General features: G+C 41.0%; 1 protein-coding gene across 4 annotated transcripts in view; it reads right to left on the bottom strand.

Annotated features, from left to right (window-relative positions):
* Nucleotides 1-10,939: 10,939 nt before the first annotated feature.
* Nucleotides 10,940-14,956, bottom strand: part of ZFC3H1 (zinc finger C3H1-type containing) — a 39,269-nt gene continuing 35,252 nt past the window's right edge. The window contains exons 32-34 of one of the 4 annotated variants that reach the window (XM_082779148.1): nt 14,449-14,488; nt 12,448-12,510; nt 10,940-12,322 (exon numbers count right to left, since the gene is read on the bottom strand). In XM_082779148.1, the coding sequence (XP_082635274.1) occupies nt 12,185-12,322; nt 12,448-12,510; nt 14,449-14,488 (241 nt within the window). In that variant the 3' untranslated portion in view covers nt 10,940-12,184. Of the gene's footprint in view, nt 12,323-12,416; nt 12,511-14,448; nt 14,489-14,956 lie in introns of all 4 variants that reach the window. The other 3 variants (XM_082779146.1, XM_082779149.1, XM_082779147.1) reach the window with 3 other exon arrangements.

The raw sequence follows: 14,956 nt of genomic DNA, 5'->3' as shown, positions 1-14,956 counted from the left end.
TTGACTCTCGGAAGAAGCACATGAAAAGATAGCTTTTGAGAAGCTGAAGCAAAAACTTACAAAATCTCAGAGTCACAAGGGGCCTCCTTTCAAAAAGCAGCAAAGGGCAACTGAAGTAGTGGGCAGACTGCACATGCAAGGGAGGACTGGACAGTGCTCTTTGTGGGAATTGCAAAGGGGGATGAAAGGTCTCCGGCCTCAAACAGAGACAAAAATACATCTACAGATCTTGGAGCATCAGTCCAAGAAAAAAGAAAAAGATGTTCACACAGAGATACCTAAAATGAGAAACGCCTGGAAAATAAATATATATATATATGTATATATGTGACAGTAGCCAACAAACAAAACAATAAATCATTGTGTTTTTTTCTGGAATAACATTCTCTCTCTCCTTTCCCCATACTCTTGACCTTATGCTTGACACAACACTGCTGGTGTGTGTAGGGCTTTCCAAGTCTTTAAACACTTGTCCACTGCTTGGAGGGATTTACAGCTGTAAGAAATCCATTTTGTGAGCCATAAGTGAATTGTTCTCAGTATTGATCTCTCTCTACTTTTATTATTATCTGTGTTAGGAGAGCACTCAGGAGCTTTGGTCATGGACCAGCATCCCATTGCTCTAAGTGCTGTATAAATACAGAAGAAAAAAGGCTCCTTGGAAGCTCACAGGGCTAAACTCTAAACATAAACAAGCACAAATAGAAAGGAAAAAATGGGTAAGAAAGCCCACAAGCTTTTCTAGTGTGGAATGCAGAGGCTTCACCAGGGCCTCCTGCACTTCAGTGCATTTCAGCAAGTTTTTATTTCCACACCAAATATGTGTGTGTATATATATATATATATATAATTTATTTTTTTTTTTTTGCACAGTGGAACTCCTCACATTTGTAGGCAGTAAACAACAGTGCAGCCTTAAAAACTGTTACTTTATGGTAGAGTGAAGAATTTCTCATCAAATCTGGGACCTCATAAATGATACCCTAGGTCTGATTTTCTTAAAAGGTAAATAAGTGACAAACAATAGAGCCATTGTCCAGAAAGCTCCATTCTTACACCAAGAGCCTTTCATAATGAGAGCAGCATCATAAAAGTGCTTTGATCTATGAAGGATCAAATATCTTTGTTTTCTATTAACATAACTTTCTTTCCCAATGGAACACAGAGAATTCCTGATAATGGCACTCTATTAGGATAATTAGAAAAAGATTGTTCAGCTCTATTTCCCCCCATAGAGCTCCCTGGCAAATTTCTCTTTCGTGTCATTCAGATTTTCTACCCCAAATACCTCTGTCATAAGGAAAAAATTTAGAAGTTTCAAATTTATGACTCAGAAGTTTAGGCTGCCAGCCTGATATTAACCAGCCATTAAAAGATTCTGGAGAGAGACATATACTGAAAATTAAGCCATCACCTTTTAAAAACCTAATATTTTTTTAATGTGAACAAGATTTTAGATAACAATGTCACAGAAGTTTTAATAAGGTAGCAGGAATGTGCCCTGGGTTTATTTGCCAGGGAGGCTTGAGAAAGCGTTACAGGAAAGGTTTGCCCTGAGGGACCTGCGAGTGTAACATGACCAGAAGCAGAATTTGTACGACAGATGACAGACAGAGGAAGACACTTGTTAAGCGAGTATTCCCAGACATCCTATTAGAAACCTTGATTTCTTGCTTTGTCCTGCTGCACAACGCTCAGGCGCTTGCTTTTCCCATCAGAGATGCAGATCTGAGGCCGCCGACAGTCAGGGCCAGCCAGAGAAAGTCCTGTTTTGCCAGGCACCTGGTGCCACCGTGTGCCCACGCACGCCTTGCTGCTGTTGTGAAACATCAGGAATCATTTCCCTTCTCAGGTTCTGGTTCAGTGAGTCATCCTTCTTCCAGAAACCCCATGAGGACAGTTTGAGGAGGAGACTCCCTGTGCAGATTTGGGGACTTCTGGTGCAGGAGATGCTCCCAGGCTCTCCCACTGGGGTAGAGGAGATGAGCACGAGGCTGATGATAGGATTCTCATAGGCTTCAATGGTTTTGCACCCGAAGCACAGCATCCTTGATCAGCAAGGTGGACGCCAACCATGGTAAAACAGTCTGACCTGCAGAAAGGAAGTTATCAATGAAGAGATCAACAGATAAAACTGATCAAAGGGCTCTAGCATTATAGGAGGAAAGCATCTCACCAGCCACTCTGAGCAAAGTGATGGCAGGAAAGCCAAGGGCACAGAAAACAGTCCAACCAAGCAGATCTTGGAAAACAAATTAATGTGGGGATGCCAGGAAATCATGCAAAGGGGACTCCGAGGTCTGTACAGATGAGTGGCCAGGAAATAGAGAAAATGAAGTTCACTGGGAATAACTGTTATTCAGATCCATACATTCATTGTTCTGTTAAAAACAAATAAATAACTAGTAGATGAGTGAATGAATTAATAAATAAATAAAATCACCTGCCTGATTGATTCAGCTATCTGAAAAATTAAGCTTTAAATCCAGGGTATCTGGAAGTCTGGGAATCTGGGCAGGGATATCTTGAACCTGCAGAAGTCCTACAGCTCCTGATTCCAAAATCCTAAAGCAGGTGGGACTTAAGAAAGTGTCCTGGGGAAGCCAAGAAAGCAGTGAATACTGCAGCCCACTGTGGCATGTGCTTGTACCAATCTCCCAGCCCACATGCTAAAACCTGCAGCCCAGCAAGTGTGCAAAGTGAGGGAATTACAGTAGGGATGCACCACAAGAAACTTGCACTCTTCAGGAGTGAAATCCTCCTGGAATATCTCACAGGCTGCACACAGTTGACTGCTCATTCAAGCTGAGGTCTTCAGTGTCATCACCACCACAGTTCCTATGAGCCATATGGAAAAATGATCACTTTATTAAGCAAGCACCCCCTCTTTCACCCTGCAGACTGTTTACATACTTGTTCTTTAATCGCTACAGCCCGGAGAAGGACGATATTTCACACTGGCTCAGGGGACCTGAAGGACAGCAGATGAGAGCTGCACTGTGGAGCCGCAGCTGTGAGTGTGCTCAGGCGGTGCCAGAGGCCCAGCTGCTGCATCTTGCTGTCCCCAAGAAGAGGATTTGGGACCCTGTCTTCAGAAGTTTGGGCACTTGGGACCACCAGGACCCTGGTTCCATCCAGCCAAAATCCAGGAGGCTACAGCCTCAGTGCTGGGTTTTCTGAGCTCCTCTGGATCCACAGCACCAGCACAGGACCTGACTTGTGCCTCCAGCTGCAGTGGCTATGCCTGTGCTGTGTATTAAACAGAACAGGGCTCTCCTCTGCCCTCATAATCCAGGTCCACATACATTCCCTCCAGTCCTTCTTTTCCTCAAAACAAAGTGGTCTTGTCCATAAAACATAGTGGGAGCAGCATCTGGTCCATATTAATTCACCAAATACCTGGAGCAGATGATGCATGGGCCAAAAGGTTTCTGTGGGCCATTCTCTGAGCAGCCACATGGACCTCTACCACCTCAGAAACCAGAGCGTGCAGTACAGGAGCGAGCCCAGCCCTGGCACCGTACCTCCGTGCTCTCCACCCATCTGCACACTGGGTGAGAGCAGGCCAAGCCGAAACAAATGTTTTCATTGCTCCACTTCAACAAAAGCTTTTCATAGCTTAAAGCCTCAGGATTGCTTAGTAGAATTGGACAGGAAAAAAAAAAAAAAAAAAAGCGGAAAGATATACAAATATAATAATCAAGCCTAACCTTTGATCTAGGTTGATCTGATAAAGCTCTGGCACAGGGCCTGCAAAAACGACTCAACATAGCACTGTAGAAGGATTGTGCTGAATTAAGTGGTGAAAAAACAGGCTTTGTGTTCATTGGCACTTTATAGACATTGACCCACTCACATGCTGATCTCAGGCAAAAGCATTGACTTTTTACCTTCCAGATGAATTACACTGGTCATATTATTATCTCTTCTCTCGCAATTTTATATCAACTTACATTATTTATGGTGCAATATCTTCATGTCTCCACACTGTTCTCCAGGCAATCCATCAGATTATACTGGGGCTTTATAACTAGAAAGCACATGGAAGCAGGACTTTCCATTCCCCTGTTGGTGTACAGGCGCCACATGCCAGTCCCCCTGGACATTGCTCAGCTGGGGCACTGTCAAAACAAGGAGCAAAAGTTCTTTGCAGTCCTAACAAACTTGGTGCAAGGGTGCAAGTTTCCCACATTCAGCTTCTAAAAATTAGCAGAAGATGTGCCATGGCTTATCTCCAAAATATTCTCCCAGTTAGTGCCCCATATGGTTAACAAAGCTTTTATTGTGTATTTGAGCTGTAGGGAGCACTGTAATGCACCAAGAAAACCTCTGGTTTCAGGTTGACAGGGTTGCATCACTCAGACCAACAAAATCCTCTCAGTAATGAAACTCACACCATCTCCAGTAAACAGTCACTGGTGGACTGGGGAAGCTGAATGCTGCTACAAATGGCTGTTTCCAGTGTGGTATATGATCTCAAAGCTCTGATCTATACACTCTGAAGTTTACCATAGCTTTCTGAGTCCATACTGGGTGATCCTCACAGATGGCATTGACTGTCCTACTGAGTGGTAACACCAAGGGCTAGTTTGAAGCACGGACATTATCCTCTCTTTTGTAGTAACAGAGATTAAAACCACCGTGTTTGTCCTTTATGTAGACAGGTTTTTTTGATCCATCCTCAAGGATTTTAAGAATGATAGTATTGTACCTGTAACTGTACAGCTTGGTGCTAGTGCCCTTCTGAAATCATGCTTCAGTCTTGTGGGACTACCTAGGGCCATGAAAGGACTGCACACCGCTCCTCCTGCTGTCCCAACAAAAGGTAATTAGACAAAGCTTGGCTTCTCTTGACTTCCCAGAGGTCTGAACTGTGCAGGCCCGGGTGGTGACTTTCCAGCAATGCAATTCCTACCAAAATCTAACCAAAATCTAACCAACCTCTTCAGGTAGTAAACGGTGCATTAACAACACATCTAGAAGAGAAAGGAAGTTCACAGAGGATTTTGGAGGGGAAAGGAGGCCTCAAGAGGGAAAGGTGGAATTTGATGGGAAAGGCAGATGTGATTACAGTGAGCAGGGGCTGAGCAGGAGCACGTGGGCTATTCCCACATCACATCATCGTAACTAAAACTTCTTCAAGCAAGTTTGTAAGAGCAGTTCTTCTGCCTTTCCATTCATGCTGCATTAACTCTTGTCAATACAAGAAAAAACATCATTGCTTTCTAGACCTGTACTTAGAAGTTCCCCAGCCATGTTTCCTCAGCCACGGGGTTTTCTTGAAGTAATGAAAAAAGGACTAACCTAACTAAAAGGGACACGAATGGGAGCCAGATCAACAGTCGTCACAGAAATAAAAAGCAGTGACAGAATTCAAATATCATCTCAAAGAGCAAATGTTCCTCACAGACCACCTGTGGCCATCACGTGCTGTGAGAAATAAACTGAAAATAATTTTCCTTTTCAAAAATGCAGCATTTTCCCCAGCTCAGACTCTTTGATGCAAATCACTTACATGACAGCATCATTGCATCTTCTATGCTATTTTCTGCTAGATCAGACCCTGCTGTCTGCACTGAAAGGCTTACTCCTGTTTACTCTTTGTAAACATTTTACTGAGTGATGATACAGTCACTTCTGCCAGGATCCCAGGTGCGGTACTGTAGAGTTTATGATTGGATTTTATGCTCCTGTTGGCAAACAGTCATGCAGATAATGCATTGCCAACAATTTTACAAGGTTAAGTTTCAATTACAAGCCACACTCTGCTGTACTATCGGCTACTCAGGTAGGACAACAACAAATTGTAGTGTGCAATAAAAAAGAAAAGCAGCAGTTAACATCTATATTCTATTTTAGGCCCAGTTTTGATCTTGGGTTTCTTGGAAACATTAAGCCACCTTGCAGATACAGATAAGCTAACACTCATGCACTCTTCAGAGCAACAGAAATCCCCTGTGATGAAATGCCAACAGACTCTGGAAAACAGCCCTCTTCTGCTCTCGTCTCATTCCTGACCACGGGTAGGTTGGTCCCCAGTGAAATGGCAGGATGTGTAAGGACTTCTGCTGGCTTTAGTCTAGCTTTCTACACTAGATTTTTACACTTCCATTGCAGTATAGAGATATAACTAGAATATCTTAAATGTTAGCTAATGTAGGTAGAGATACTCAATGAACAGTTTTTTTCACTAGATACATAACCCACCAATTTATTACCTTGTAGCCAAATGCCACCAAGACATGGTTGATCAAGGTGTGCTTCCAAGGAAGGAGTCTGCTCAGAATCCTACAAAGCTGATCCGATGACTGATGCACTCATCCCTCAGCTGAATTGTTCCATGACATAAATTTGGGTGGTCAGACTTATTTATTCCAATAAATCAGAAATGTTTTTGCTTTATAATTCTAAATGACAGATTATGGGACATGAACTCAACTGACCTGCTATGGAGAATGGCACCCAGTCAGGGTCTGACCAGCCTCCAAGGGGCAGATGCAGGTACTCATTTAGGAGCCTTGTGGACGTGAACTTGTCCCAGAGATACAGTGATGGGCAAGTCAAGAAATAGTTAATTTTTTTGCCCTTCTATTAGAAAATTAATTCAGTTCTGCCTTATTAAATAATTTGAGTAATATAATCTTTCTCAATGGTTTCCAAAACTTTGAGATGGTCTTTACAAACCAAAAACGGTAAATGTGCAAAATTGCTAGAAAAAAAAAAAAAAACAGAGGCCCAGACCAGGTGGTTGTTTCCAGGAACACACTGAAAACAGCTTTTGCAAGGAAGAGATTTTTATTTTGTGATGCTTTTCTTGTTTCACTGACTGTTTACCTGCTTGTAGGAGGAGGCTTTATGTGATTGCTGCCCCTTTATGGCACCTAGTTTCTGTCTGTCCCCCTCACTAGAGGCCAGGGTCTCTCTGAGTGAAGGGCTCCCACATTTTATTCACCATCTAAGTGTGTATCTCAGAAGGAAAATGTTATGTAGAGAGCTGCGGCTTCCTCAGATTTTGAACACAACAACTGTTATAGCACCTGCAGTGAAAACGAAGAGTTTAAGTATCTTAAGGCCACATCAGGGACATCAGTTTCTTCCTCAAATTAGAAAATGACGAAGAAATGACAGCCAGGATGGCCTCTGCTATTTCTCATTGGATTTTTTTCTCAACACCTTGTTATTCTTCAGACCCTCAGGACTGGAAAATAATGATTAATCCTTCTGAAGATTTGAATCCCAGGCTCCAGGTGATAATTAGAGATAATTTTCAAGGCTGGGCAAGATTTTTGGTGACATTTACTATCAAAAGCTGGGGGGGCGGGGAGGAGGGAGAGGAGGGGAGGTAGGGAATGTAATGAATGCTTCCCAATTAGACAGAAATACACTCTGATTTTCATTGTCAACATAATATCAACCTTGGGCATTGTGGAATTGGATCCAGGCATACAGCTGGACGCTGTATACATACAGGATGGTATCATAGAACAATAACCATAAAGGGCTTTGTGCTCTGTTGTGCTCTTACGGTAAGTGGACACTTCCACCTTCTCTTCTCACTTCAGAGCCAGTTTTTGACCTATCTCATGCTCTTACTTCAGCCCTTACTTCATCAACCTCTGTAGGTATATGGCATACTAACTACTGTGACTTACCCATAGAAGAACTATGAGGTCGTCCCACCCACCACCACACACATCCCTGTGAATCTAGCTTCTGTACAGATACCTCGCTTGGGATGAAAAGTGAAAGTGGTGCAGTGGTTAGTAATTGGTGTGGGGACTTAACCTTCATAGGTTCCCTCCCATTTCCAGTGGGATGGGGGAAAAGGACAGGAATAATAAAAGCAAGAAAATTTGTGGGTTGAGGTAATGAAATGTTTAATAAGTGAAGAAGAGAGAAAGAAAACAAACCAAGTGATGCAGAGAAAATCCACTACCTCCCATGAGTAGACTGATGCACTGCCAGTACCCAGGCAAACGATGGGTAACCTTCCTAAACCCCCTTTTAATTGCTGAGCATGGCATTATATGGCATGGAGTACCTCTGGTTAGTTTGAGTCACCTGGCTGGTTGTGTTCCCTCCCAAACTCCTATAAAACCCACAGTATATTCACTGAGAAATGGAAGGCCTTGGTGCTGTATAAAACACTGTTTAGCCGTAACTCAAGTATTACTGTATTACCAGCATTGATTTGGTCAGAAATATAAAACACAGCACCACACAAGCTGCTTTGAAGAAAATTGACTCCAGCCCAGCTCTGTACAAATGGGTGGGTTGATAGATATGAGAAATTGGTTCTGAAGTCTTTAATATCAGTTATCAGCATCTAGTTAAAAATACAGGTCAGATTCTCATGCACAGCTGTACCAACTCTTACAGCCTCAATGTAAGAAAAATAAAAATAAAAATAAAAATAAAAATAATAATAAAAAGTAAAGGTACTGTGCTATTGTCAGTATTGATGAACAGTAGAACGTGTGTTTTAATAGGGTCAAAAATGCTATTCTTTATTATTGTTATTTTTGCATTTGGATATAAGCCAACCAGAAAAAAAAAATTGTGAAAAAAAAAATCATGAGCTAAGCCAAGGCTTTGTTTTCCCTCCCTCCACTCCTTGCTTAAGGCTTGTAATCTGGGTAGAAAATACAAAAAGCTTGTTATTGTCTTCACAGTATGTCCTAGAGATATGAAAAGGGTAAGATAAAGTGACCCAAGAATCTACCAACAAAGCCCAGAATGCAATTCATGTAGGAATAGCATTAACTCAGCACTACAAGCAGACATATAAACCAGCTAGGTGCAATTACATGAACAATGACAGCAATTCAAAGTCCAGATGCTGCTGCAAAATGACTTGCTAGCTGCGGAGAGCAACAGCTTTAACTCCTAACATTCGATTTCTGAGCTAATGAGCCAGAGGATCACACAGTTAGATGCTTCTTAGTGACATCTGATGTGGAAGAGGGTTTAATTACTGCTCCATTGTGTTTGGGAAGTTTTATTGCAAGACCTCTGGCAGGACACTTTAAGCTACAAAGCAGTGAAGTGATGCTAATGTGTTCTGGACATAAGGCTAGTTATATCTCACCTAGAGATAAGGCAATGGGCAGCTCATGGAGCAGAAATCACCACCAAGTCTTTGCTTCTCTTGTGCTCTGAGATACATCAGTTGGCATGAGACCTGCAGTAGTTTGGCCTGCGCTATTAATTGCTGTCATAGTCTCTGAGCAATTAGTTCACAACCGTGGACTCAATGGGCCATGCTGCAAAGAAACCAAGGAGAAGTGGTGTATATATGTATGTACGTGTACGCACACGGGCATGTGTAATACAGGCTGGGCAACAGGGATGCCTACTCACAGCTACGGAGCCGGGCACTTCTTCTCGCACTCATTCCCAAAGCAGCCATCCATACGCTGTGTTTGCTGTGTTGGCTGAGGGAACCACACCCAGCTGTGTGTACAGCCATCTTCATCACTAGGTGACCAGCCCTGATGAGGTGCAGTCTACTCAGTAGGGATTTGCATTGCCCACCCCCATTCTGCACCCAACAGATGCCAATGCCAGATGTTCAGGGCCAATAAACCCACACCACAGTTATCCAGGACTACTGTGTAAAACACTAGGTGCTAGGGAGCACCAAGATTTACAGGAGGTAGTAGGCATTCATTTTGTATTTGATTTTGTGCCCATCACCTCTTATCTTGCCACTGGGCACCACAGATAAGGCACTGGCTCCTTTCTCTTGGCACCCTCCTTTTGTATACATTGACAAGATCCCCCTGAGCCTCCTCTTCCCCAGGATGAGCAGGCCCAGCTCTCAGCCTCTCCTCACAGCGGAGGAGCTCCAGGCCCTTCTCCACCTTGGTGGCCCTGCAGTGGACTCTCACAGACATGCCCATGTCTCTCTCCTTCACTTGAGGGATGGGGGTGAGGGCAGAACTGCACCCAGCACTGCAGGTGTGACCTGAATAGAAGGGTCACCTCTCACGAACCGCTCACACTCCTTTGCCTAATGCAGTCAAAAATACCATGATACCATGAGCCCCCATAGCAGCAAGGGCATGGTGCTAGCTCATATTCAACTTGGTTCCTGCTAGGACTCCTAAGCCCTTTTCTGCCAAGCTGCTTTCCAACTGGGTGGCCCCCAAGAGCGCACTGGTGCATGGGGTTGTTCCTTCCCAGGTACAGGACTCTGCACTTCCCGTTGAACTCCAAGTAAGTCTACTTAGCCCACCTCTTCAGCCCACCAAGGTGCTTGCAGATGGCAGCACAACCTCTGGTGCATCATCAGCCACTCCCCAGAGTTTTGTGTCATCTGCAGAATGTCTAGATGGCTTAATATACATTTTTTTGTTGTTGTTGTTGTTTTGTTTTATAATTTGTTAACTAATGGCACATCACAACACAGAAAGGACTCAGTTTTGACTGCACGCTTGACCCTGTTGAGTTCTCTACTTTTATGCTTTGACCTCTTCTGCTGTTTAGTCACAATATAAATACTGCACCCATTTATGTGTTATGAAGAAAAAGTGTTTGTCAGCAGACTTTGGAAAAAAAGGGATATAAGCCAACATTTACCATACTTGAAGGCTTTTTAATAAAAGTTAAATACTGTGCTTTTATAGACTTCTCTCATTCTAAACTGTATTACAAATTTGAAGAAATCAGGTACTACTGCATCACAATGAAGAAGGGGCTTGGGTCAGCTTTTTGATAGTGGTTGTGTAGTCTGCAAATAAGTCTGACCAGTGAACCAGGTGTTTGAAGCTTAATTTATTTAGTAGTTCATGTTTAAATAACAAAGTTACTTAAAACATGTAATCTTCCTCCATTCCCCAAGCTGAAAAAAGGTATTTACTACTTTCCTCCTTTAAGATAGTTCATGTGTAGCTCATATATAGCAGGAGTTTTGAAAATTCCTAGATGTTATGTCACAGAGCACTTGCCCTTATTCACAAACATTAAGACCACTTGTTCACTGTCTTCATGGCATCTGCATAACTCATCTATGCAAGAAGTATCACAACCCTCTTACGATTTTGCATAGAGGGAAAGCAGGTAGAAAGCCACCCCAATGTGAAGAGTCCCACAACTAGTTCAGTAGATTGGCAGTATCTGCCATGTACATGCTGACTGTAAAAAGAGGGCCTCATTTTAGTAAATCTGAAAATGAAATTATATAAAATGCACTTTCCCTTACTGACACGGCATTCTTGAAAGGAACAGTCACTGTGGAACAAATATATATGTATCTGAGGCAAGAGGAAGAAAAAAAAATCATAGATGTAGTTTTTGTATATCCACAATCAGTAATTCAACCACACCTGCTTACCTTTTGATGAAAAGAAGGGAGACAAAATATATGTTTTGTTTTCCTTTTTTTTTTTTTTTAATAAGGTCAGGTTCTATTGAAAATCTCTGTAAAAACAACTAATGCTGCAAGGTAGTACCAATACAAAACAGATCAATATTAACTTTAAACTGTTAAACTTTATTATAAATTAAAATTTCTTTACAAAAATTGCACATAATTGACCACTCTTAGGTTCTGATGCACTGGCATTTGCAATAGTTTCTTTAATCTTCAAGTTTAATAGTCTCTGCCGTGAGTCCAATGCAGAAAAGGGCAGTAAGCAACCCTCTTAGAGCCTTCAAGTGCAAGAAGCATACTTGTGGCCACGGCAGTTACACTTTCCTTAAGAGCGGCTGCTTTTGTTTTAAATCCTGTAATGAAAAAGTCTCAAAAAAGGTTTAAAAAAGGAAAAACCCAAAGTGGACTACTTGCTTTTTACTGTAAACACAGCCCAGTAAATTAACCCCAAACACAGATCTCTCAGGCATCAGTGAGAGTGTCAAGTGAATCAGGAACAGCAAAACAAAGAAAACAGAAAATAAAAGGAAAACATGAAAAAATAATGTCTGTCATTTTGATTAACTATACTTACGTACATGATGTTATGAGAATCTGGCAGGGCCCAGAAGCGAGGCCAGACAGCGAGTTCATTTTTCCAGAGAGGAGGGTCATGTTAATTGTTTCCAGGTTCAAGGAAAGCAGACTGAAGACTTGATATGCTCAGCAATACTCATCTGCCTTACGCAGATCTTAGGCACAGATCAGCCTGAAGAATCATTCAACTGATTTTGGCATTTAACAGGACTTATGGCTGACTGTACCCAGTGTTCAGTGATTCTTGCTTTCTGTTCTGCAAGTGTTTAAATTTAAAAGCTCATCTAGGCTGACTCCAACCTCTTGGCACTTGGAAACTAGTTTTCTCAGGTTATCAGTTTTACCTCCTCCTGATGCTTCAAACAAGAGTTGCTGTAAGAGATGGGGAAGCAGATATAAGATTTAGCCAGAGCTTGAGCATCACCACATCTAAGGATATGGGATATGCAGAAAATTTATATGAAACCTCAAACTGAATCATAAGGAGAAAACATTACATCTTTCCACAGTGTTGCACATAGAGGTAACTTATGAAGAGCTCTCTGATATAAATGATGGACCTGTAAAATAAAAACAAATATTAAGTCAGTACCATGTTGTGAGATCAAAATGAGTGATATGAAGCACAAAAGTCAGTTGCAATGAATTTTTAAATCAACTTTAATAGTTTCAAATTCAAGCATTATTGTCACTACTAAAAGAAAATACAAGTTCATGTCTGACCTTAATTCTAACCCCTGTATGCAAATGATTGATTACATGAGAACATTCATTTTTCTTCAAAAGATTCTTGCCTTATTCATTGCACAGGATGGAACATGCACAGGGAATGTAGCAGCTTATTCAGTAACTTTCACTTGTGTACAACTCCAAGGTATTTCTTACTATTAAATACAATCCCAACCCTGCAATGAAAATAACTGTTTCATAGCCTTTTTTTTTTTTTTTTGACATCTATCTGCACTTCATCGGTATGTCTTTGCAACTACAGCAAGACTTATTTTTCCATTTTATGTCTGCATTGAACTTTTTTGTTCTCCTTCTTCAAGCATCTACTCCAGCCTCCTTCAGCTACTGTTATGTGGAGTACCAGCTCCAATCAAGAAGTAATTGGTGTTTGTTAGCATTTTAAACTGTGAAACATTTGTATATTCTCTTAGCAATCCTTTAAATGATCTGCTGAAGGAAGCAAGTGACAGGTTCTCCAGGGATTATAAATCCAGAATCTCAATCATAATTCAAACAATATCCTACTTAACTAGAAGCTCCAGCTATCTGCAATATTTCACATATGCCTGAATTCTAATTGGTTCATATTCTTTAAGGGTTCTCTTCTCAATTAATTATAAATATATTTTTCCAAATTTAAAACCAAATAATGCAGGGATCTTGTAAGTCAGCAGTCTCACTATAGGGAGTGCCTTAAAATGCAGTCCATCTAATACAATGACTGAAGCAGGGATCTGTGACTAATTAGAGATTACACCAAACGATCGACACAGAGACAGAATTAAGGTTGAATACACAGCCATGTCTTTGATGTCTCCTGACTGAACTATTTGATCTTACAAACTAAATAACTGTCTACTTAGGGGTGTTCTTTTTTAAAGACTCAAGGAAACAGTAAAAAAAGGAAAAGAGATTTCATATGTGAATCTAGCATGAATCGGTTAAAATTTTAGTACTGTTTCAAAAGAAAGTCTACTGACAAGAGAAGGATGCTGAGAACCAGTCACTGCAAGAATGACGTGTAACAAGATACAGCAGAGAAGCAGCTCAGAAATGCCACAAATGAGTGGTGAGTAACAAGCCCATGTCTTCATGATCCCCCTAATACACAGCATCTCTCCACAAGCAGAATATTTAGAGTGACAGCAACAATACCAGAAAGACCCATTCTGTTTGAACTGAGAAGTGATTCACTCTGTTGCTGTGCTAAAAAAAAACTTTCTTATTTGCGTACAGAGAGATAAAAATACACCCCCCCACACCCACACACATTAAGTGGCAATGAGTAAGCTTATTATTTTTGGAGAAAAGGAAATGATAGCTTTAGGGTGTAAGTGGGGCATGGGAAATCATTCAAATTCTCTACACACATTTGCCTAGCAGAAAAACCCTTCCAACTGATTGCAAAGGTAGGGAGTCATTAGTTATCTTCCAGCACAACAGGATTTTTTCCCCTCTACTGCATTTTAAATGTTAGCCATCTCCTCCAGGTTAAGCAAAAAAAAAAAAAAAAGGAAGGGAGGAGGGGGAAATATAGACTTCCCTGTACAGGAAAGATACAAGTAGTATGCAGAAGTACTAAAAATATAATCCCTTCTACCTTGATTGACAAAGATACTTCTCACACTTGAAGCAAACGCTTCTGTGTTTACACAGAATATTTCAATTATCCAGAATTCTTAGGTCTAAGAAATGACCATTGCTTTGGACAAAGCAAAAGAATGAAAAAGTTCTGCAATTTTTCATTTTAGTAAGGTGTGTTGACTTACTTCTCTTTGTCCCATTAGAAAGCATTCGGCAGCAATGGCTCTGAGGAAAAGAAACACACAAAAATATTTATTCTTGAATTATTTTAAATGCCATAATTGGCAGAATACTGACTGTGCAATGGAATTACAAATTCCTTGAGAAGAACTAACTTCCAATGATGTTAATCTACAGTGAAAAGATAAAAATAACCGTTTTTTAAAAACAACCTTACATGAGCAAGACATTTCAGTGGTTCCCCATTATGAACAAACACTGAAGAAAAAGATCAGTTCAGCATCACTGGATAATGGAGATTACTGCTATTGTGATATATAAAGGGGAGGGTAGAGAGGGGAGACAGAAGTCAATAGTTGAATTAAAAAGGCAACTTGTAAATATATCATTCATCTTTATCTGTATAATATCAATTCACATAAGTTTCCCCAAGAGGGAAATTCCACTTTTCATTTTAAAGATGTGACAGTACCTCTGTTGTAACAAAGTTACTGCTTAAATAATAAAATAATG

Source organism: Aythya marila (assembly GCF_965140915.1).
Source record: "Aythya marila genome assembly, chromosome: 1".
Taxonomy (NCBI): domain Eukaryota; kingdom Metazoa; phylum Chordata; class Aves; order Anseriformes; family Anatidae; genus Aythya; species Aythya marila.
This window is presented reverse-complemented; position numbering and strand designations above follow the sequence as displayed.